General features: G+C 39.7%; 1 protein-coding gene across 2 annotated transcripts in view; it reads right to left on the reverse strand.

Moving 5' to 3' along the window:
* ttc8 (tetratricopeptide repeat domain 8) overlaps positions 1–25,053 on the reverse strand; it is a 60,462-nt gene that overhangs the window by 18,911 nt on the left and 16,498 nt on the right. For both annotated transcript variants that reach the window (XM_056247558.1, XM_056247559.1), the window contains 5 exons: positions 24,089–24,176; positions 23,897–24,007; positions 23,693–23,832; positions 9,892–10,066; positions 9,114–9,236 (listed from right to left, as the gene is read on the reverse strand). In XM_056247558.1, the coding sequence (XP_056103533.1) occupies positions 9,114–9,236; positions 9,892–10,066; positions 23,693–23,832; positions 23,897–24,007; positions 24,089–24,176 (637 nt within the window). The remainder of the gene's footprint in view (positions 1–9,113; positions 9,237–9,891; positions 10,067–23,692; positions 23,833–23,896; positions 24,008–24,088; positions 24,177–25,053) is intronic.

A 25,053-nucleotide genomic window follows, 5' to 3' on the forward strand; every position in this document is an offset into this window, starting at 1 on the left:
GAGAGAGAGAGAGAGAGAGAGTGAGAAGATGAGATATCTTCTGGTTTGGCAACATTCATCACAGACAGAACCTTTTTAGACACCAAGGATCAACAGATCTCAAATAAGCATAGTAAAACGGATACTTGCAGAGGTACCGCTCTTGGGTGTGACCGATCTGAAAACGGCGTGTGTGTGTATCTCTGTCAGGTGGAGGCCGAGCGTTCGGGTTCGTCCAGCGAGCGCGGCGTGTTTGAATGTCCTTGTAGGTGAAGCTTGCCAGTCTGGTTGTGTTCATTTTCTTCGCGAGAAGACATGAACAGAGGAGACTTCGAAAAAGATAAAATAAACTTGAAGAAAACAAAGAGAGAAACGATGGATCATCACACTAAGGCGATGTCCAGACGCACGAGGGGTCACATGATGAAGCCACGAAGAGCAGGAAGAGCCAGGGAGTTTAGGCAGAGAGTTTTCAGGAAACTTTCCGAAGGGTTTCAGCAGGCAGCCAAGGGAAGCTCGGCGCGTCTCTTTAAGGACACTTAGGTTCACGCCCCTTCTGGCATGAAGGCACCAATCAGCTGGGAGAAAAGTGCCGCGGAAGATTCCTCTTTGTCTTGTCAGGATCATTTATGATGGTATAACATTTTGTCATTCCTACCCAGAAAGATTGTACAGACCGGACAATAGATTTTACAGTAATATCCTATCTATGACTGGTTCAGTCAAGACAAGGCGGTCAAACAGCCACCAGACATGGCAGGTAAAAGTAATAGAACATAGGGTTACATTCATATGCAGAATTACAAGCATTTTAAAGTTGGTTAACACACAATAAAATTGTCAGTACTTCCAGTACGGCATGTGACGACATCTAAGCACAAAATGAATACATTTAAAACATTTAGAGGTACTTTCCTCTGAAAAGTTCCATGGCTGGTGTTTGTGTGTGTGGAATGCGTAATTGTCTGTCAGCACTCAGGCAGCATTGTGAATTGGCTTACTCATTGCATAATGCTCTATTGTTAGGTGGTCAGACCAAGAAGCCCCTAAGGGGTCGCGTGGTCTTCGGCCGGACTCGAGATGGACTCGTGATCTCATCTCGAGTCACATGTCCAGGGCTGACTCAACTCGTAAGCAAAGCATTCCGTTGTTCATTCATTAGAGAAAAATGCTGCATGTGCGAGTCATAGTCAATGATTTAATCAATTCAAAACACTACCCCCTTTGTTTCACGAATGGAAGTTAAGGGGAACTTAACTAAATTAGAATCTAGTTAATTCACTCCCCATACCAGAGCTGGCTCGATTACCTATCTGATTATCACTACAACTTTACTGTTTACCATCACTGAACACTTTACTGTTTACCTCCACTGAACACTTTACTGTTTACCATCACTGAACACTTTACTGTTTACCTCCACTGAACACTTTACTGTTTACCATCACTGAACACTTTACTGTTTACCATCACTGAACACTTTACTGTTTACCTCCACTGAACACTTTACTGTTTACCTCCACTGAACACTTTACTGTTTACCATCACTGAACACTTTACTGTTTACCATCACTGAACACTTTACTGTTTACCTCCACTGAACACTTTACTGTTTACCATCACTGAACACTTTACTGTTTACCTCCACTGAACACTTTACTGTTTACCATCACTGAACACTTTACTGTTTACCTCCACTGAACACTTTACTGTTTACCTCCACTGAACACTTTACTGTTTACCATCACTGAACACTTTACTGTTTACCTCCACTGAACACTTTACTGTTTACCATCACTGAACACTTTACTGTTTACCTCCACTGAACACTTAACTGTTTACCATCACTGAACACTTTACTGTTTACCATCACTGAACACTTTACTGTTTACCATCACTGAACACTTTACTGTTTACCATCACTGAACACTTTACTGTTTACCATCACTGAACACTTTACTGTTTACCATCACTGAACACTTTACTGTTTACCATCACTGAACACTTTACTGTTTACCTCCACTGAACACTTTACTGTTTACCTCCACTGAACACTTTACTGTTTACCATCACTGAACACTTTACTGTTTACCATCACTGAACACTTTACTGTTTACCATCACTGAACACTTTACTGTTTACCATCACTGAACACTTTACTGTTTACCTCCACTGAACACTTTACTGTTTACCATCACTGAACACTTTACTGTTTACCTCCACTGAACACTTAACTGTTTACCATCACTGAACACTTTACTGTTTACCATCACTGAACACTTTACTGTTTACCATCACTGAACACTTTACTGTTTACCATCACTGAACACTTTACTGTTTACCATCACTGAACACTTTACTGTTTACCATCACTGAACACTTTACTGTTTACCATCACTGAACACTTTACTGTTTACCTCCACTGCAGGGTTTCCGTTGTCCGGTAATTACCGGACATTGGCCGGGAAAAAAATGAAATGTCCGCCAAAATTAAATCTCTCCGGTCAAATTGTCCGATTAAAATTGCGTAATAATCCCGCCCCCCTAACACAATATGAATTTGAGAATAAGCCTAAAATGTATAAAGCAAAAATACACCGACCTTTAGGAACAGGCTCTACCTTAGAAAGTTATTAAACAACATCGCATGCTGCATTTTAAATAAAGCGCACGCAGCTGTAATATAGACCTAAACAACGAACGATTGAGTGAGACGTTTCAAATATGGCCAGGTCCATTGATATTGATAAAGTTGATAAATTGATAAAGTTGACGATGCAGACTCGCCATCTTCGCAGTAGTGAACGCGCCTATAGAGAGAAGTGTGCACGCGCCGACGCCTCCGTGTCCTGATTAGCCTATTAGCCTATATTGTCCACTATATTTGCTTCATATTTATTTATCCAGTCAAATATGTTGATGAAACATTGATTAAAATTAATATACAATTTATACAAAACGAAATTTTCAAGCAAAAATAATATTCGAAGATCGCTGGGTTGATTATTATTCGAAAATCGCACCCCTCCACCACATGCACGCACACATGCATTAGGCTACACGCCAGAGCATGTGAGCAAAGCAGAGCGGTGTGACGCTTATTATAAGTAAAAAAAATTAAATATAAGTTTCATATTTATAAAAAATATAATGTTATTATTTTTTTTATTTCATCTATGTTGATTAGGCTATATGAAAAGGGAACCGCATGAGATGAGTAAGATAGGATCATAAGATCACCAATAGGCCTATTTATCGGAAAACATTTGGAATTGGTCAGACATGATTTTGACCAGTTATTTAGTTTTGTTTTGTAGAAAGCCTTTCTTTAAAGTTTATTTCGTTTTGTATAAATTGTATCTTCATTTTAATCAATGTTTCATCAACAAATGTGCCTGGATTAATAAATAAGAATTTATTCATATGAAGTGTGCATTTCTCTCTCTATAGGCGAGTTCACTACTGCGAAGATGTCGAGTCTGCATCGTCAACTTTATCAATTTATCAGCAATTTAAATGTTTCATGCATAATCATTACTTTCGCCGGTTCTTTGTGGCAAGCTTTATTTCAGGTGTTGCGTGATATCTCTGCGCCCGAGTAGCAGTGCTTCGCCTGTGTAGAGTCTCCGCAACGGCGATAGATTGAAACGCGCGTCCGAGTGAAGATTGCGCAACTCGCGCAGCGCGTCGTCCATGCAACTGATAGCAGCGGACACGAGCGCTCAGCTTGATTTAAAAAACAACTGATTTTAGCGCTAGATCTCTTATTTAATAGCGAACTAAATGAATGATCTACTAGTTAACTGGATATTTTTTATTTATTTGTGTTAGGTACATCCGTGCCTCAATGTTTCAAAAAGTGAATGTGTGTGAAACCATAGTAAAAAACAATTGGTGTTGATTGACGCCAATCGGACGTTCATGGTTTTTTCCGTCTATTTGAAAGTTAGGCTAATATAATAACATGTAGCATTCTATACGGCCTGATTATGTCATTTTTTAAGTTATATAGCCTGCCTCCAGTTTTCCTCAACTTGACTAATTAAGAGGCGATATTTGACCGGCATATCATCAAAATGTCCGTTTAACGAAACCTCTGCCGGTCACTTTGACCGGCACCATTTTTTTCTAGCGGAAACTCTGCTCCACTGAACACTTTACTGTTTACCATCACTGAACACTTTACTGTTTACCTCCACTGAACACTTTACTGTTTACCTCCACTGAACACTTTACTGTTTACCATCACTGAACACTTTACTGTTTACCTCCACTGAACACTTTACTGTTTACCTCCACTGAACACTTTACTGTTTACCTCCACTGAACACTTTACTGTTTACCTCCACTGAACACTTTACTGTTTACCATCACTGAACACTTTACTGTTTACCATCACTGAACACTTTACTGTTTACCATCACTGAACACTTTACTGTTTACCTCCACTGAACACTTTACTGTTTACCATCACTGAACACTTTACTGTTTACCATCACTGAACACTTTACTGTTTACCTCCACTGAACACTTTACTGTTTACCATCACTGAACACTTTACTGTTTACCTCCACTGAACACTTAACTGTTTACCATCACTGAACACTTTACTGTTTACCATCACTGAACACTTTACTGTTTACCTCCACTGAACATTTTACTGTTTACCTCCACTGAACACTTTACTGTTTACCATCACTGAACGCTTTACTGTTTACCATCACTGAACACTTTACTGTTTACCATCACTAAACACTTTACTGTTTACCTCCACTGAACACTTTACTGTTTACCTCCACTGAACACTTTACTGTTTACCTCCACTGAACACTTTACTGTTTACCATCACTGAACACTTTACTGTTAACCATCACTGAACACTTTACTGTTTACCATCACTGAACACTTTACTGTTTACCTCCACTGAACACTTTACTGTTTACCATCACTGAACACTTTCCTGTTTACCATCACTGAACACTTTACTGTTTACCTCCACTGAACACTTTACTGTTTACCATCACTGAACACTTTACTGTTTACCATCACTGAACACTTTACTGTTTACCTCCACTGAACACTTTACTGTTAACCTCCACTGAACACTTTACTGTTTACCTCCACTGAACACTTTACTGTTTACCATCACTGAACACTTTACTGTTTACCATCACTGAACACTTTACTGTTTACCTCCACTGAACACTTTACTGTTTACCATCACTGAACACTTTACTGTTTACCTCCACTGAACACTTTACTGTTTACCTCCACTGAACACTTTACTGTTTACCTCCACTGAACACTTTACTGTTTATCTCCACTGAACACTTTACTGTTTACCTCCACTGAACACTTTACTGTTTACCTCCACTGAACACTTTACTGTTTACCTCCACTGAACACTTTACTGTTTACCATCACTGAACACTTTACTGTTTACCTCCACTGAACACTTTACTGTTTACCTCCACTGAACACTTTACTGTTTACCTCCACTGAACACTTTACTGTTTACCTCCACTGAACACTTTACTGTTTACCATCACTGAACACTTTACTGTTTACCTCCACTGAACACTTTACTGTTTACCTCCACTGAACAATTTACTGTTTACCATCACTGAACACTTTACTGTTTACCTCCACTGAACACTTTACTGTTTACCTCCACTGAACACTTTACTGTTTACCATCACTGAACACTTTACTGTTTACCATCACTGAACACTTTACTGTTTACCATCACTGAACACTTTACTGTTTACCATCACTGAACACTTTACTGTTTACCTCCACTGAACACTTTACTGTTTACCATCACTGAACACTTTACTGTTTACCTCCACTGAACACTTTACTGTTTACCTCCACTGAACACTTTACTGTTTACCTCCACTGAACACTTTACTGTTTACCTCCACTGAACACTTTACTGTTTACCATCACTGAACACTTTACTGTTTACCATCACTGAACACTTTACTGGGGCGGCAGTGGCTCGGTGGTTCATGTGGGTTGTCTACAAACCGGAAGGTTGGTGGTTCAATCCTCGGTTCCACCTGACCAAGTGTCGAGGTGTCCATGAGCAAGACACCTAACCCCGGCTGCTCCCGACGAGCTGGATGGCGCCTTGCATGGCTGCCGTCGCCCGTCGGTGTATGAATGAGTGTGTGAATGGGTGAATGTGAGGCAAATGTAAAGCGCTTTGGTGGCCATTGGGTCTGTGAAAGCGCTATATAAATGCAGTCCATTTACCATTTACCATTTACTGTTTACCATCACTGAACACTTTACTGTTTACCTCCACTGAACATTTTACTGTTTACCTCCACTGAACATTTTACTGTTTACCTCCACTGAACACTTTACTGTTTACCTCCACTGAACACTTTACTGTTTACCTCCACTGAACACTTTACTGTTTACCTCCACTGAACATTTTACTGTTTACCTCAACTGAACACTTTACTGTTTACCATCACTGAACGCTTTACTGTTTACCATCACTGAACACTTTACTGTTTACCATCACTGAACACTTTACTGTTTACCTCCACTGAACACTTTACTGTTAACCTCCACTGAACACTTTACTGTTTACCTCCACTGAACACTTTACTGTTTACCATCACTGAACACTTTACTGTTTACCATCACTGAACACTTTACTGTTTACCTCCACTGAACACTTTACTGTTTACCATCACTGAACACTTTACTGTTTACCTCCACTGAACACTTTACTGTTTACCTCCACTGAACACTTTACTGTTTACCTCCACTGAACACTTTACTGTTTATCTCCACTGAACACTTTACTGTTTACCTCCACTGAACACTTTACTGTTTACCTCCACTGAACACTTTACTGTTTACCTCCACTGAACACTTTACTGTTTACCATCACTGAACACTTTACTGTTTACCTCCACTGAACACTTTACTGTTTACCTCCACTGAACACTTTACTGTTTACCTCCACTGAACACTTTACTGTTTACCTCCACTGAACACTTTACTGTTTACCATCACTGAACACTTTACTGTTTACCTCCACTGAACACTTTACTGTTTACCTCCACTGAACAATTTACTGTTTACCATCACTGAACACTTTACTGTTTACCTCCACTGAACACTTTACTGTTTACCTCCACTGAACACTTTACTGTTTACCATCACTGAACACTTTACTGTTTACCATCACTGAACACTTTACTGTTTACCATCACTGAACACTTTACTGTTTACCATCACTGAACACTTTACTGTTTACCTCCACTGAACACTTTACTGTTTACCATCACTGAACACTTTACTGTTTACCTCCACTGAACACTTTACTGTTTACCTCCACTGAACACTTTACTGTTTACCTCCACTGAACACTTTACTGTTTACCTCCACTGAACACTTTACTGTTTACCATCACTGAACACTTTACTGTTTACCATCACTGAACACTTTACTGTTTACCTCCACTGAACACTTTACTGTTTACCTCCACTGAACACTTTACTGTTTACCTCCACTGAACACTTTACTGTTTACCATCACTGAACACTTTACTGTTTACCTCCACTGAACACTTTACTGTTTACCTCCACTGAACAATTTACTGTTTACCATCACTGAACACTTTACTGTTTACCTCCACTGAACACTTTACTGTTTACCATCACTGAACACTTTACTGTTTACCATCACTGAACACTTTACTGTTTACCATCACTGAACACTTTACTGTTTACCATCACTGAACACTTTACTGTTTACCATCACTGAACACTTTACTGTTTACCATCACTGAACACTTTACTGTTTACCATCACTGAACACTTTACTGTTTACCATCACTGAACACTTTACTGGGGCGGCAGTGGCTCGGTGGTTCATGTGGGTTGTCTACAAACCGGAAGGTTGGTGGTTCAATCCTCGGTTCCACCTGACCAAGTGTCGAGGTGTCCATGAGCAAGACACCTAACCCCGGCTGCTCCCGACGAGCTGGATGGCGCCTTGCATGGCTGCCGTCGCCCGTCGGTGTATGAATGAGTGTGTGAATGGGTGAATGTGAGGCAAATGTAAAGCGCTTTGGTGGCCATTGGGTCTGTGAAAGCGCTATATAAATGCAGTCCATTTACCATTTACCATTTACTGTTTACCATCACTGAACACTTTACTGTTTACCTCCACTGAACATTTTACTGTTTACCTCCACTGAACATTTTACTGTTTACCTCCACTGAACACTTTACTGTTTACCTCCACTGAACACTTTACTGTTTACCATCACTGAACACTTTACTGTTTACCATCACTGAACACTTTACTGTTTACCATCACTGAACACTTTACTGTTTACCTCCACTGAACACTTTACTGTTTACCTCCACTGAACACTTTACTGTTTACCTCCACTGAACACTTTACTGTTTACCTCCACTGAACACTTTACTGTTTACCTCCACTGAACACTTTACTGTTTACCATCACTGAACACTTTACTGTTTACCATCACTGAACACTTTACTGTTTACCTCCACTGGACACTTTACTGTTTACCTCCACTGAACACTTTACTGTTTACCTCCACTGAACACTTTACTGTTTACCTCCACCTCCACGAAGTCCAAATCGAGGGGTTAAGGGTCTGTCCATATAAACTTCCCTTGTCCACTAGATGAAGTGAAACACACTTCAAAATGGTTGCGAGATTCACCCGTGGGAGTGCTGAGGGCAGTTTGAGAGTGTGTGTCTAAAAGCGAAGTGGAATTAAACACACCTGAACCAGTTTAGGGCAGAGTATTGACACAAGACTTCACAAACCATGATTTGACTGATTCAGATTCACAAGCTCAGGATTTGATTTGGATATCAGGTAAAGTACATGAACGGTACAACCTCTTTTAAGGAAAGATTGAGCAAATTCCGGGTAGTGTGTGTGTGGTAGTGTGTGTGTGTGTGTGTGTGGTAGTGTGTGTGTGTGTGTGTGTGTGTGTGTGTGTGTGTGTGTGTGTGTGTGTGTGTGTGTGTGTGTGTGTGTGTGTGTGTGTGTGTGTGTGTGTGTGTGTGTGTGTGTGTGTGGTGATTACGTTAGCTATCATGAGACTGTTAGGGAAGACTAAACTGACCTGCTCGATTCGGCCTTTCCGTAGCTCTAATACAGCCAAGTTATTGTAAGCTTCTCCATGGTTGTTGTTGAAAGCCAAGGCCAGTTTGAAGCATTGGTAAGCCAGAGTCAAGTCACCAATGCCCTGCACAACACAGAGAATACACAAACATCTATATGATTAATAACTTGGCTCATGGAATCAGATTATCCATCAAATGTTTAAGTAACACTTTATTTTTAGGTGACGTAGTTACAAGTTACTACATACATACTAGTCAAGTACTAACAGTAATTTATGCGTAATTACAAGTAACTAAACCATACCCTAACCATAACTCTAAAGTACATGTAGGTAATTAATATTACTCAGTACAATGTAACTACGTCACCTTCAAATGAAGTGTATCCAATGTTTCTGCTTTGGGCACAATGGCAACATTTAATACTTTAATACTTTTCCTTCTCAATCAATATGCTATTTTATTACAAACACAAATTTCTAATCCAGCTGATATAGAAAAATCTCAGAAAATCTACAGTAAAAAAGGGATAAAAAGTCATTATACTGTGTTTGTTTGTAGAAGTATACCTGCCTTTTGATGTTCTGTTAAAGGTTTGGTTTCATTGCGTGAAATAAATCTTAATCAAACTCCTGACTCGATATGAATTACTAAGTGTCTAAATCACGAAAGAGTAAGTGAGAACTGCTGAGTGAACACTTTGTTTCGGGCCAGGCTCTTCCTCATCTGCGACTGTCATACGCGTGACCTAAAGCCTGTGTGAGTGTTTCTGCTCACCACTGCAACGTGTCCCAGATTGTACCAGACATCGGCCTGCTCCTCGTCGCTGGACACCAGGGCTAGTGCTCGCTCGAAGGAGGACAGCGTCATGTCATACTGCTGCGCGTAGAAGCAGCACAAGCCCAGGTTATTATACAGCTGGCAGTTAAACACCCCCATCTGCAGCAAACGCCTGGAGACAACCACACAGAGGCTTACACTTTACTGTTTACCATCACTGAACACTTTACTGTTTACCATCACTGAACACTTTACTGTTTACCATCACTGAACACTTTACTGTTTACCTCCACTGAACACTTTACTGTTTACCATCACTAAACACTTTACTGTTTACCATCACTGAACACTTTACTGTTTACCTCCACTGAACACTTTACTGTTTACCTCCACTGAACACTTTACTGTTTACCATCACTGAACACTTTACTGTTTACCTCCACTGAACACTTTACTGTTTACCTCCACTGAACACTTTACTGTTTACCATCACTGAACACTTTACTGTTTACCTCCACTGAACACTTTACTGCTTACCATCACTGAACACTTTACTGTTTACCTCCACTGAACACTTTACTGTTTACCTCCACTGAACACTTTACTGTTTACCATCACTGAACACTTTACTGTTTACCTCCACTGAACCCTTTACTGTTTACCTCCACTGAACACTTTACTGTTTACCATCACTGAACACTTTACTGTTTACCATCACTGAACACTTTACTGTTTACCTCCACTGAACACTTTACTGTTTACCTCCACTGAACACTTTACTGTTTACCATCACTGAACACTTTACTGTTTACCATCAATGAACACTTTACTGTTTACCATCACTGAACACTTTACTGTTTACCTCCACTGAACACTTTACTGTTTACCTCCACTGAACACTTTACTGTTTACCATCACTGAACACTTTACTGTTTACCTCCACTGAACAATTTACTGTTTATCTCCACTGAACACTTTACTGTTTACCATCACTGAACACTTTACTGTTTACCATCACTGAACACTTTACTGTTTACCTCCACTGAACACTTTACTGTTTACCTCAACTGAACACTTTACTGTTTACCTCTACTGAACACTTTACTGTTTACCATCACTGAACACTTTACTGTTTACCTCCACTGAACACTTTACTGTTTACCTCCACTGAACACTTTACTGTTTACCATCACTGAACACTTTACTGTTTACCTCCACTGAACAATTTACTGTTTATCTCCACTGAACACTTTACTGTTTACCATCACTGAACACTTTACTGTTTACCTCCACTGAACACTTTACTGTTTACCATCACTGAACACTTTACTGTTTACCATCACTGAACACTTTACTGTTTACCTCCACTGAACACTTTACTGTTTACCTCCACTGAACACTTTACTGTTTACCATCACTGAACACTTTACTGTTTACCTCCACTGAACACTTTACTGTTTACCTCCACTGAACACTTTACTGTTTACCTCCACTGAACACTTTACTGTTTACCATCACTGAACACTTTACTGTTTACCTCCACTGAACACTTTACTGTTTACCATCACTGAACACTTTACTGTTTACCATCACTGAACACTTTACTGTTTACCATCACTGAACACTTTACTGTTTACCATCACTGAACACTTTACTGTTTACCTCCACTGAACACTTTACTGTTTACCATCACTGAACACTTTACTGTTCACCATCACTGAACACTTTACTGTTTACCTCCACTGAACACTTTACTGTTTACCATCACTGAACACTTTACTGTTTACCATCACTGAACACTTTACTGTTTACCTCCACTGAACACTTTACTGTTTACCATCACTGAACACTTTACTGTTTACCTCCACTGAACACTTTACTGCTTACCTCCACTGAACACTTTACTGTTTACCATCACTGAACACTTTACTGTTTACCATCACTGAACACTTTACTGTTTACCTCCACTGAACACTTTACTGTTTAAATCCACTGAACACTTTACTGTTTACCTCCACTGAACACTTTACTGTTTACCTCCACTGAACACTTTACTGTTTACCTCCACTGAACACTTTACTGTTTACCATCACTGAACACTTTACTGTTTACCATCACTGAACACTTTACTGTTTACCTCCACTGAACACTTTACTGTTTACCTCCACTGAACACTTTACTGTTTACCTCCACTGAACACTTTACTGTTTACCTCCACTGAACACTTTACTGTTTACCATCACTGAACACTTTACTGTTTACCATCACTGAACACTTTACTGTTTACCTCCACTGAACACTTTACTGTTTACCTCCACTGAACACTTTACTGTTTACCTCCACTGAACACTTTACTGTTTACCATCACTGAACACTTTACTGTTTACCATCACTAAACACTTTACGGTTTACCATCACTGAACACTTTACTGTTTACCTCCACTGAACACTTTACTGTTTACCATCACTGAACACTTTACTGCTTACCTCCACTGAACACTTTACTGTTTACCATCACTGAAAACTTTACTGTTTACCATCACTGAACACTTTACTGTTTACCATCACTGAACACTTTAATGTTTACCTCCACTGAACACTTTACTGCTTACCTCCACTGAACACTTTACTGTTTACCATCACTGAACGCGTTACTGTTTACCATCACTGAACACTTTACTGTTTACCATCACTGAACACTTTACTGTTTACCTCCACTGAACACTTTACTGTTTACCTCCACTGAACACTCTACTGTTTACCTCCACTGAACACTTTACTTTTTACCATCACTGAACACTTTACTGTTTACCATCACTGAACACTTTACTGTTTACCTCCACTGAACACTTTACTGTTTACCTCCACTGGACACTTTACTGTTTACCTCCACTGGACACTTTACTGTTTACCATCACTGAACACTTTACTGTTTACCTCCACTGAACACTTTACTGTTTACCTCCACTGAACACTTTACTGTTTACCATCACTGAACACTTTACTGTTTACCATCACTGAACACTTTACTGTTTACCTCCACTGAACACTTTACTGTTTACCTCCACTGGACACTTTACTGTTTACCATCACTGAACACTTTACTGTTTACCATCACTGAACACTTTACTGTTTACCATCACTGAACACTTTACTGTTTACCTCCACTGGACACTTTACTGTTTACCTCCACTGGACACTTTACTGTTTACCATCACTGAACACTTTACTGTTTACCTCCACTGAACACTTTACTGTTTACCTCCACTGAACACTTTACTGTTTACCATCACTGAACACTTTACTGTTTACCATCACTGAACACTTTACTGTTTACCTCCACTGAACACTTTACTGTTTACCTCCACTGGACACTTTACTGTTTACCATCACTGAACACTTTACTGTTTACCATCACTGAACACTTTACTGTTTACCATCACTGAACACTTTACTGTTTACCATCACTGAACACTTTACTGTTTACCATCACTGAACACTTTACTGTTTACCTCCACTGAACACTTTACTGTTTACCATCACTGACCACTTTACTGTTTACCATCACTGAACACTTTACTGTTTACCTCCACTGAACACTTTACTGTTTACCATCACTGAACACTTTACTGTTTACCATCACTGAACACTTTACTGTTTACCATCACTGAACACTTTACTGTTTACCATCACTGAACACTTTACTGTTTACCTCCACTGAACACTTTACTGTTTACCATCACTGAACACTTTACTGTTTACCATCACTGAACACTTTACTGTTTACCATCACTGAACTGTTTACCATCACTGAACACTTTACTGTTTACCATCACTGAACACTTTACTGTTTACCATCACTGAACACTTTACTGTTTACCTCCACTGAACACTTTACTGTTTACCTCCACTTTACTGTTTACCTCCACTGAACACTTTACTGTTTACCTCCACTTTACTGTTTACCTCCACTGAACACTTTACTGTTTACCATCACTGAACACTTTACTGTTTACCATCACTGAACACTTTACTGTTTACCTCCACTGAACACTTTACTGTTTACCTCCACTGAACACTTTACTGTTTACCTCCACTGAACACTTTACTGTTTACCTCCACTGAACACTTTACTGTTTACCATCACTGAACACTTTACTGTTTACCTCCACTGAACACTTTACTGTTGACCTCCACTGAACACTTTACTGTTTACCATCACTGAACACTTTACTGTTTACCATCACTGAACACTTTACTGTTTACCTCCACCGAACACTTTACTGTTTACCTCCACCGAACACTTTACTGTTTACCTCCACTGAACACTTTACTGTTTACCTCCACTGAACACTTTACTGTTTACCTCCACTGAACACTTTACTGTTTACCATCACTGAACACTTTACTGTTTACCTCCACTGAACACTTTACTGTTTACCATCACTGAACACTTTACTGTTTACCTCCACTGAACACTTTACTGTTTACCTCCACTGAACACTTTACTGTTTACCTCCACTGAACACTTTACTGTTTACCATCACTGAACGCGTTACTGTTTACCATCACTGAACACTTTACTGTTTACCATCACTGAACACTTTACTGTTTACCTCCACTGAACACTTTACTGTTTACCATCACTGAACGCGTTACTGTTTACCTCCACTGAACACTTTACTGTTTACCATCACTGAACACTTTACTGTTTACCTCCACTGAACACTTTACTGTTTACCTCCACTGAACACTTTACTGTTTACCATCACTGAACGCGTTACTGTTTACCATCACTGAACACTTTACTGTTTACCATCACTGAACACTTTACTGTTTACCTCCACTGAACACTTTACTGTTTACCATCACTGAACGCGTTACTGTTTACCTCCACTGAACACTTTACTGTTTACCATCACTGAACACTTTACTGTTTACCTCCACTGAACACTTTACTGTTGACCTCCACTGAACACTTTACTGTTTACCATCACTGAACACTTTACTGTTTACCTCCACTGAAAACTTTACTGTTTACCATCACTGAACACTTTACTGTTTACCTCCACTGAACATTTTGCTGTTTACCTCCACTGAACACTTTACTGTTTACCTCCACTGAAAACTTTACTGTTTACCATCACTGAACACTTTACTGTTTACCTCCACTGAACACTTTACTGTTTACCTCCACTGAACACTTTACTGTTTACCTCCACTGAACACTTTACTGTGTACCTCCACTGAACACTTTACTGTTTACCTCCACTGAACACTTTACTGTTTACCTCCACTGAACACTTTACTGTTTACCATCACTGAACACTTTACTGTCTACCATCACTGAACACTTTACTGTTTACCATCACTGAACACTTTACTGTTTACCATCACTGAACACTTTACTGTTTACCATCACTGAACACTTTACTGTTTACCTCCACTGAACACTTTACTGTTTACCATCACTGAACACTTTACTGTTTACCATCACTGAACACTTTACTGTTTACCATCACTGAACACTTTACTGTTTACCTCCACTGAACACTTTACTGTTTACCTCCACTGAACACTTTACTGTTTACCATCACTGAACACTTTACTGTTTACCTCCACTGAACACTTTACTGTTTACCATCACTGAACACTTTACTGTTTACCATCACTGAACACTTTACTGTTTACCATCACTGAACACTTTACTGTTTACCTCCACTGAACACTTTACTGTTTACCTCCACTGAACACTTTACTGTTTACCATCACTGAACACTTTACTGTTTACCTCCACTGAACACTTTACTGTTTACCATCACTGAACACTTTACTGTTTACCATCACTGAACACTTTACTGTTTACCATCACTGAACACTTTACTGTTTACCATCACTGAACACTTTACTGTTTACCTCCACTGAACACTTTACTGTTTACCTCCACTGAACACTTTACTGTTTACCTCCACTGAACACTTTACTGTTTACCATCACTGAACACTTTACTGTTTACCTCCACTGAACACTTTACTGTTTACCTCCACTGAACACTTTACTGTTTACCTCCACTGAACACTTTACTGTTTACCTCCACTGAACACTTTACTGTTTACCATCACTGAACACTTTACTGTTTACCTCCACTGAACACTTTACTGTTTACCTCCACTGAACACTTTACTGTTTACCATCACTGAACGCGTTACTGTTTACCATCACTGAACACTTTACTGTTTACCTCCACTGAACACTTTACTGTTTACCATCACTGAACGCGTTACTGTTTACCATCACTGAACACTTTACTGTTTACCATCACTGAACACTTTACTGTTTACCTCCACTGAACACTTTACTGTTTACCATCACTGAACACTTTACTGTTTACCTCCACTGAACACTTTACTGTTTACCATCACTGAACACTTTACTGTTTACCATCACTGAACACTTTACTGTTTACCTCCACTGAACACTTTACTGTTTACCTCCACTGAACACTTTACTGTTTACCTCCACTGAACACTTTACTGTTTACCATCACTGAACACTTTACTGTTTACCATCACTGAACACTTTACTGTTTACCTCCACTGAACACTTTACTGTTTACCATCACTGAACACTTTACTGTTTACCTCCACTGAACACTTTACTGTTTACCATCACTGAACACTTTACTGTTTACCATCACTGAACACTTTACTGTTTACCTCCACTGAACACTTTACTGTTTACCATCACTGAACACTTTACTGTTTACCTCCACTGAACACTTTACTGTTTACCATCACTGAACACTTTACTGTTTACCATCACTGAACACTTTACTGTTTACCATCACTGAACACTTTACTGTTTACCATCACTGAACACTTTACTGTTTACCATCACTGAACACTTTACTGTTTACCTCCACTGAACGCGTTACTGTTTACCATCACTGAACACTTTACTGTTTACCTCCACTGAACACTTTACTGTTTACCTCCACTGAACACTTTACTGTTTACCTCCACTGAACACTTTACTGTTTACCTCCACTGAACACTTTACTGCTTACCTCCACTGAACACTTTACTGTTTACCTCCACTGAACACTTTACTGTTTACCTCCACTGAACACTTTACTGTTTACCTCCACTGAACACTTTACTGTTTACCATCACTGAACACTTTACTGTTTACCTCCACTGAACACTTTACTGCTTACCTCCACTGAACACTTTACTGTTTACCATCACTGAACACTTTACTGTTTACCATCACTGAACACTTTACTGTTTACCTCCACTGAACACTTTACTGTTTAAATCCACTGAACACTTTACTGTTTACCTCCACTGAACACTTTACTGTTTACCTCCACTGAACACTTTACTGTTTACCTCCACTGAACACTTTACTGTTTACCATCACTGAACACTTTACTGTTTACCATCACTGAACACTTTACTGTTTACCTCCACTGAACACTTTACTGTTTACCTCCACTGAACACTTTACTGTTTACCTCCACTGAACACTTTACTGTTTACCTCCACTGAACACTTTACTGTTTACCATCACTGAACACTTTACTGTTTACCATCACTGAACACTTTACTGTTTACCTCCACTGAACACTTTACTGTTTACCTCCACTGAACACTTTACTGTTTACCTCCACTGAACACTTTACTGTTTACCATCACTGAACACTTTACTGTTTACCATCACTAAACACTTTACGGTTTACCATCACTGAACACTTTACTGTTTACCTCCACTGAACACTTTACTGTTTACCATCACTGAACACTTTACTGCTTACCTCCACTGAACACTTTACTGTTTACCATCACTGAAAACTTTACTGTTTACCATCACTGAACACTTTACTGTTTACCATCACTGAACACTTTAATGTTTACCTCCACTGAACACTTTACTGCTTACCTCCACTGAACACTTTACTGTTTACCATCACTGAACGCGTTACTGTTTACCATCACTGAACACTTTACTGTTTACCATCACTGAACACTTTACTGTTTACCTCCACTGAACACTTTACTGTTTACCTCCACTGAACACTCTACTGTTTACCTCCACTGAACACTTTACTTTTTACCATCACTGAACACTTTACTGTTTACCATCACTGAACACTTTACTGTTTACCTCCACTGAACACTTTACTGTTTACCTCCACTGGACACTTTACTGTTTACCTCCACTGGACACTTTACTGTTTACCATCACTGAACACTTTACTGTTTACCTCCACTGAACACTTTACTGTTTACCTCCACTGAACACTTTACTGTTTACCATCACTGAACACTTTACTGTTTACCATCACTGAACACTTTACTGTTTACCTCCACTGAACACTTTACTGTTTACCTCCACTGGACACTTTACTGTTTACCATCACTGAACACTTTACTGTTTACCATCACTGAACACTTTACTGTTTACCATCACTGAACACTTTACTGTTTACCTCCACTGGACACTTTACTGTTTACCTCCACTGGACACTTTACTGTTTACCATCACTGAACACTTTACTGTTTACCTCCACTGAACACTTTACTGTTTACCTCCACTGAACACTTTACTGTTTACCATCACTGAACACTTTACTGTTTACCATCACTGAACACTTTACTGTTTACCTCCACTGAACACTTTACTGTTTACCTCCACTGGACACTTTACTGTTTACCATCACTGAACACTTTACTGTTTACCATCACTGAACACTTTACTGTTTACCATCACTGAACACTTTACTGTTTACCTCCACTGAACACTTTACTGTTTACCATCACTGAACACTTTACTGTTTACCATCACAGAACACTTTACTGTTTACCTCCACTGAACACTTTACTGTTTACCTCCACTGAACACTTTACTGTTTACCTCCACTGAACACTTTACTGTTTACCTCCACTGAACACTTTACTGTTTACCTCCACTGAATACTTTACTGTTTACCTCCACTGAACACTTTACTGTTTACCTCCACTGAACACTTTACTGTTTACCTCCACTGAACACTTTACTGTTTACCATCACTGAACACTTTACTGTTTACCTCCACTGAACACTTTACTGTTTACCTCCACTGATCACTTTACTGTTTACCTCCACTGAACACTTTACTGTTTACCATCACTGAACACTTTACTGTTTACCATCACTGAACACTTTACTGTTTACCATCACTGAACACTTTACTGTTTACCTCCACTGAACACTTTACTGTTTACCATCACTGACCACTTTACTGTTTACCATCACTGAACACTTTACTGTTTACCTCCACTGAACACTTTACTGTTTACCATCACTGAACACTTTACTGTTTACCATCACTGAACACTTTACTGTTTACCATCACTGAACACTTTACTGTTTACCATCACTGAACACTTTACTGTTTACCTCCACTGAACACTTTACTGTTTACCATCACTGAACACTTTACTGTTTACCATCACTGAACACTTTACTGTTTACCATCACTGAACTGTTTACCATCACTGAACACTTTACTGTTTACCATCACTGAACACTTTACTGTTTACCATCACTGAACACTTTACTGTTTACCTCCACTGAACACTTTACTGTTTACCTCCACTTTACTGTTTACCTCCACTGAACACTTTACTGTTTACCATCACTGAACACTTTACTGTTTACCATCACTGAACACTTTACTGTTTACCTCCACTGAACACTTTACTGTTTACCTCCACTGAACACTTTACTGTTTACCTCCACTGAACACTTTACTGTTTACCTCCACTGAACACTTTACTGTTTACCATCACTGAACACTTTACTGTTTACCTCCACTGAACACTTTACTGTTGACCTCCACTGAACACTTTACTGTTTACCATCACTGAACACTTTACTGTTTACCATCACTGAACACTTTACTGTTTACCTCCACCGAACACTTTACTGTTTACCTCCACCGAACACTTTACTGTTTACCTCCACTGAACACTTTACTGTTTACCTCCACTGAACACTTTACTGTTTACCTCCACTGAACACTTTACTGTTTACCATCACTGAACACTTTACTGTTTACCTCCACTGAACACTTTACTGTTTACCATCACTGAACACTTTACTGTTTACCTCCACTGAACACTTTACTGTTTACCTCCACTGAACACTTTACTGTTTACCTCCACTGAACACTTTACTGTTTACCATCACTGAACGCGTTACTGTTTACCATCACTGAACACTTTACTGTTTACCATCACTGAACACTTTACTGTTTACCTCCACTGAACACTTTACTGTTTACCATCACTGAACGCGTTACTGTTTACCTCCACTGAACACTTTACTGTTTACCATCACTGAACACTTTACTGTTTACCTCCACTGAACACTTTACTGTTTACCTCCACTGAACACTTTACTGTTTACCATCACTGAACGCGTTACTGTTTACCATCACTGAACACTTTACTGTTTACCATCACTGAACACTTTACTGTTTACCTCCACTGAACACTTTACTGTTTACCATCACTGAACGCGTTACTGTTTACCTCCACTGAACACTTTACTGTTTACCATCACTGAACACTTTACTGTTTACCTCCACTGAACACTTTACTGTTGACCTCCACTGAACACTTTACTGTTTACCATCACTGAACACTTTACTGTTTACCTCCACTGAAAACTTTACTGTTTACCATCACTGAACACTTTACTGTTTACCTCCACTGAACATTTTGCTGTTTACCTCCACTGAACACTTTACTGTTTACCTCCACTGAAAACTTTACTGTTTACCATCACTGAACACTTTACTGTTTACCTCCACTGAACACTTTACTGTTTACCTCCACTGAACACTTTACTGTTTACCTCCACTGAACACTTTACTGTGTACCTCCACTGAACACTTTACTGTTTACCTCCACTGAACACTTTACTGTTTACCTCCACTGAACACTTTACTGTTTACCATCACTGAACACTTTACTGTCTACCATCACTGAACACTTTACTGTTTACCATCACTGAACACTTTACTGTTTACCATCACTGAACACTTTACTGTTTACCATCACTGAACACTTTACTGTTTACCTCCACTGAACACTTTACTGTTTACCATCACTGAACACTTTACTGTTTACCATCACTGAACACTTTACTGTTTACCATCACTGAACACTTTACTGTTTACCTCCACTGAACACTTTACTGTTTACCTCCACTGAACACTTTACTGTTTACCATCACTGAACACTTTACTGTTTACCTCCACTGAACACTTTACTGTTTACCATCACTGAACACTTTACTGTTTACCATCACTGAACACTTTACTGTTTACCATCACTGAACACTTTACTGTTTACCTCCACTGAACACTTTACTGTTTACCTCCACTGAACACTTTACTGTTTACCATCACTGAACACTTTACTGTTTACCTCCACTGAACACTTTACTGTTTACCATCACTGAACACTTTACTGTTTACCATCACTGAACACTTTACTGTTTACCATCACTGAACACTTTACTGTTTACCATCACTGAACACTTTACTGTTTACCTCCACTGAACACTTTACTGTTTACCTCCACTGAACACTTTACTGTTTACCTCCACTGAACACTTTACTGTTTACCATCACTGAACACTTTACTGTTTACCTCCACTGAACACTTTACTGTTTACCTCCACTGAACACTTTACTGTTTACCTCCACTGAACACTTTACTGTTTACCTCCACTGAACACTTTACTGTTTACCATCACTGAACACTTTACTGTTTACCTCCACTGAACACTTTACTGTTTACCTCCACTGAACACTTTACTGTTTACCTCCACTGAACACTTTACTGTTTACCATCCACTGAAAACTTTACTGTTTACCATCACTGAACACTTTACTGTTTACCTCCACTGAACACTTTACTGTTTACCTCCACTGAACACTTTACTGTTTACCTCCACTGAACACTTTACTGTTTACCTCCACTGAACACTTTACTGTTTACCTCCACTGAACACTTTACTGTTTACCATCACTGAACACTTTACTGTCTACCATCACTGAACACTTTACTGTTTACCATCACTGAACACTTTACTGTTTACCATCACTGAACACTTTACTGTTTACCATCACTGAACACTTTACTGTTTACCTCCACTGAACACTTTACTGTTTACCATCACTGAACACTTTACTGTTTACCATCACTGAACACTTTACTGTTTACCATCACTGAACACTTTACTGTTTACCTCCACTGAACACTTTACTGTTTACCTCCACTGAACACTTTACTGTTTACCATCACTGAACACTTTACTGTTTACCTCCACTGAACACTTTACTGTTTACCATCACTGAACACTTTACTGTTTACCATCACTGAACACTTTACTGTTTACCATCACTGAACACTTTACTGTTTACCTCCACTGAACACTTTACTGTTTACCTCCACTGGACACTTTACTGTTTACCTCCACTGAACACTTTACTGTTTACCTCCACTGAACACTTTACTGTTTACCTCCACTGAACACTTTACTGTTTACCATCACTGAACACTTTACTGTTTACCATCACTGAACACTTTACTGTTTACCTCCACTGAACACTTTACTGTTTACCATCACTGAACACTTTACTGTTTACCTCCACTGAACACTTTACTGTTTACCTCCACTGAACACTTTACTGTTTACCTCCACTGAACACTTTACTGTTTACCATCACTGAACACTTTACTGTTTACCATCACTGAACACTTTACTGTTTACCATCACTGAACACTTTACTGTTTACCTCCACTGAACACTTTACTGTTTACCATCACTGAACACTTTACTGTTTACCATCACTGAACACTTTACTGTTTACCATCACTGAACACTTTACTGTTTACCTCCACTGAACACTTTACTGTTTACCTCCACTGAACACTTTACTGTTTACCATCACTGAACACTTTACTGTTTACCTCCACTGAACACTTTACTGTTTACCATCACTGAACACTTTACTGTTTACCATCACTGAACACTTTACTGTTTACCTCCACTGAACACTTTACTGTTTACCTCCACTGAACACTTTACTGTTTACCATCACTGAACACTTTACTGTTTACCATCACTGAACACTTTACTGTTTACCTCCACTGAACACTTTACTGTTTACCTCCACTGAACACTTTACTGTTTACCATCACTGAACACTTTACTGTTTACCATCACTGAACACTTTACTGTTTACCTCCACTGAACACTTTACTGTTTACCTCCACTGAACACTTTACTGTTTACCTCCACTGAACACTTTACTGTTTACCATCACTGAACACTTTACTGTTTACCTCCACTGAACACTTTACTGTTTACCTCCACTGAACACTTTACTGTTTACCATCACTGAACACTTTACTGTTTACCATCACTGAACACTTTACTGTTTACCTCCACTGAACACTTTACTGTTTACCTCCACTGAACACTTTACTGTTTACCTCCACTGAACACTTTACTGTTTACCATCACTGAACACTTTACTGTTTACCTCCACTGAACACTTTACTGTTTACCTCCACTGAACACTTTACTGTTTACCATCACTGAACACTTTACTGTTTACCTGACTAGAGGCAGATCTGAACATCACTCACATCAGATGTAAAGCATCTGATCTCATGAGAGTTTCTGCTGGTTACAGGCATATGTGAGGAAGATGAAGTGTAAAAGAAAGCGCTGTCACCTGTAGAAGCGTAGGGCGATCTCTGGCTGGTCTGAGTAGAAATGATTGCTGCCGATACAGGCGATGGCCTCCACGTGTGTGTTGTCCTGCTTCAGGACCTCTTTATAGTATTCAGTGGCCGAGATCACGTTATTCATTTCCTGGAGGACAGTTAGCCAGATCAAGCCACAGTTTGTTCAGCGATGTGAAGATAAAGAGGAATACCTCATGTATGCGTGCGATCCCCGTGAGCAGTGTGACCTCGGCGGGGAAGTGATCCAAGCCCTGCTTAAACACATTCAGAGCCGTGATGGGCTGATCCAGGCGCTGGTACACCTGCACACACACACACACACACACTCTTACTGGGCTTCCTGGGACACAGGCACCTGAGCTGTAGCACTGACCCTCACACACCTTGGCCAGGTAGAGGTAGGAGTCCACGAACTCCTGCTGAGCGAGCGCGGACCGGAACTGCTTCTCTGCTTCCCGGTGCAAACCCAGTCTACGAACACACACATACTCACACTTCATTGACATAAAAAATCACTCTCACTCGCTCTCACTCTCTCTCTCGCTCGCTCTCTCGCTCGCTCTCTCTCTCACTCTCTCGCTCTCTCTCTCACTCTCTCACTCACTCTCACACTCTCTCACTCGCTCTCTCTCTCTCTCTCTCTCTCTCTCTCTCTCTCTCTCTCTCTCTCTCTCTCTCTCTCTCGCTCTCTCACTCGCTCTCACTCTCTCTCTCACTCTCTCTCTCTCTCACTCACACTCTCACTCACTCTCTCTCTCTCACACTCACTCTCTCACTCTCTCTCTCTCTCACTCTCACTCACTCTCTCTCTCGTTCTGGTTAATTCAATTGAATTCATTAAAAACAAATATTACAGGGCTACTTTATTTCACTTCAGAATTCTAGATCTGAGCTGTAGATAATAGGGATGCACGATGATATCGGGACAACATCGGTATCGGCCGATAAAAGCTTAAAATGACCATCATCGGCATCGGCCGATATGAATATTTCTGCCGATGAGTCTTGCCGATAGGGTGGCGTGTTTCCTATGCGCACGTGACGACCGTGAACGAAGCATGAGCGCCAGCAACTTAAACTTCCAACTAGGGGTGTGCCGTGCGTCTCACGGTTTTTGATCGTGGACGATTAAAATGTCTCCACGATCTGCTTTTGAAGAAAAATCATAGTATTGTGCATTCTATCAGTTCAATTCTGGCGCCTTCATCTCAACATACTGTACAACACGACGTACATTCACATCACATGTAAACGCAGAGGTAGAGTTACACTCACGGGACACTGCAATTCACAAAAGTTCATTGTTTGCATGTGCGTCAAAGTCTTGCTAGGTAAACATGTCATCCAG

The sequence above is a fragment of the Rhinichthys klamathensis genome, unplaced genomic scaffold (genome assembly GCF_029890125.1).
Source record: "Rhinichthys klamathensis goyatoka isolate OS25496 unplaced genomic scaffold, OSU_Roscu_1.1 h1tg000049l_1, whole genome shotgun sequence".
In the NCBI taxonomy this organism is placed as follows: domain Eukaryota; kingdom Metazoa; phylum Chordata; class Actinopteri; order Cypriniformes; family Leuciscidae; genus Rhinichthys; species Rhinichthys klamathensis.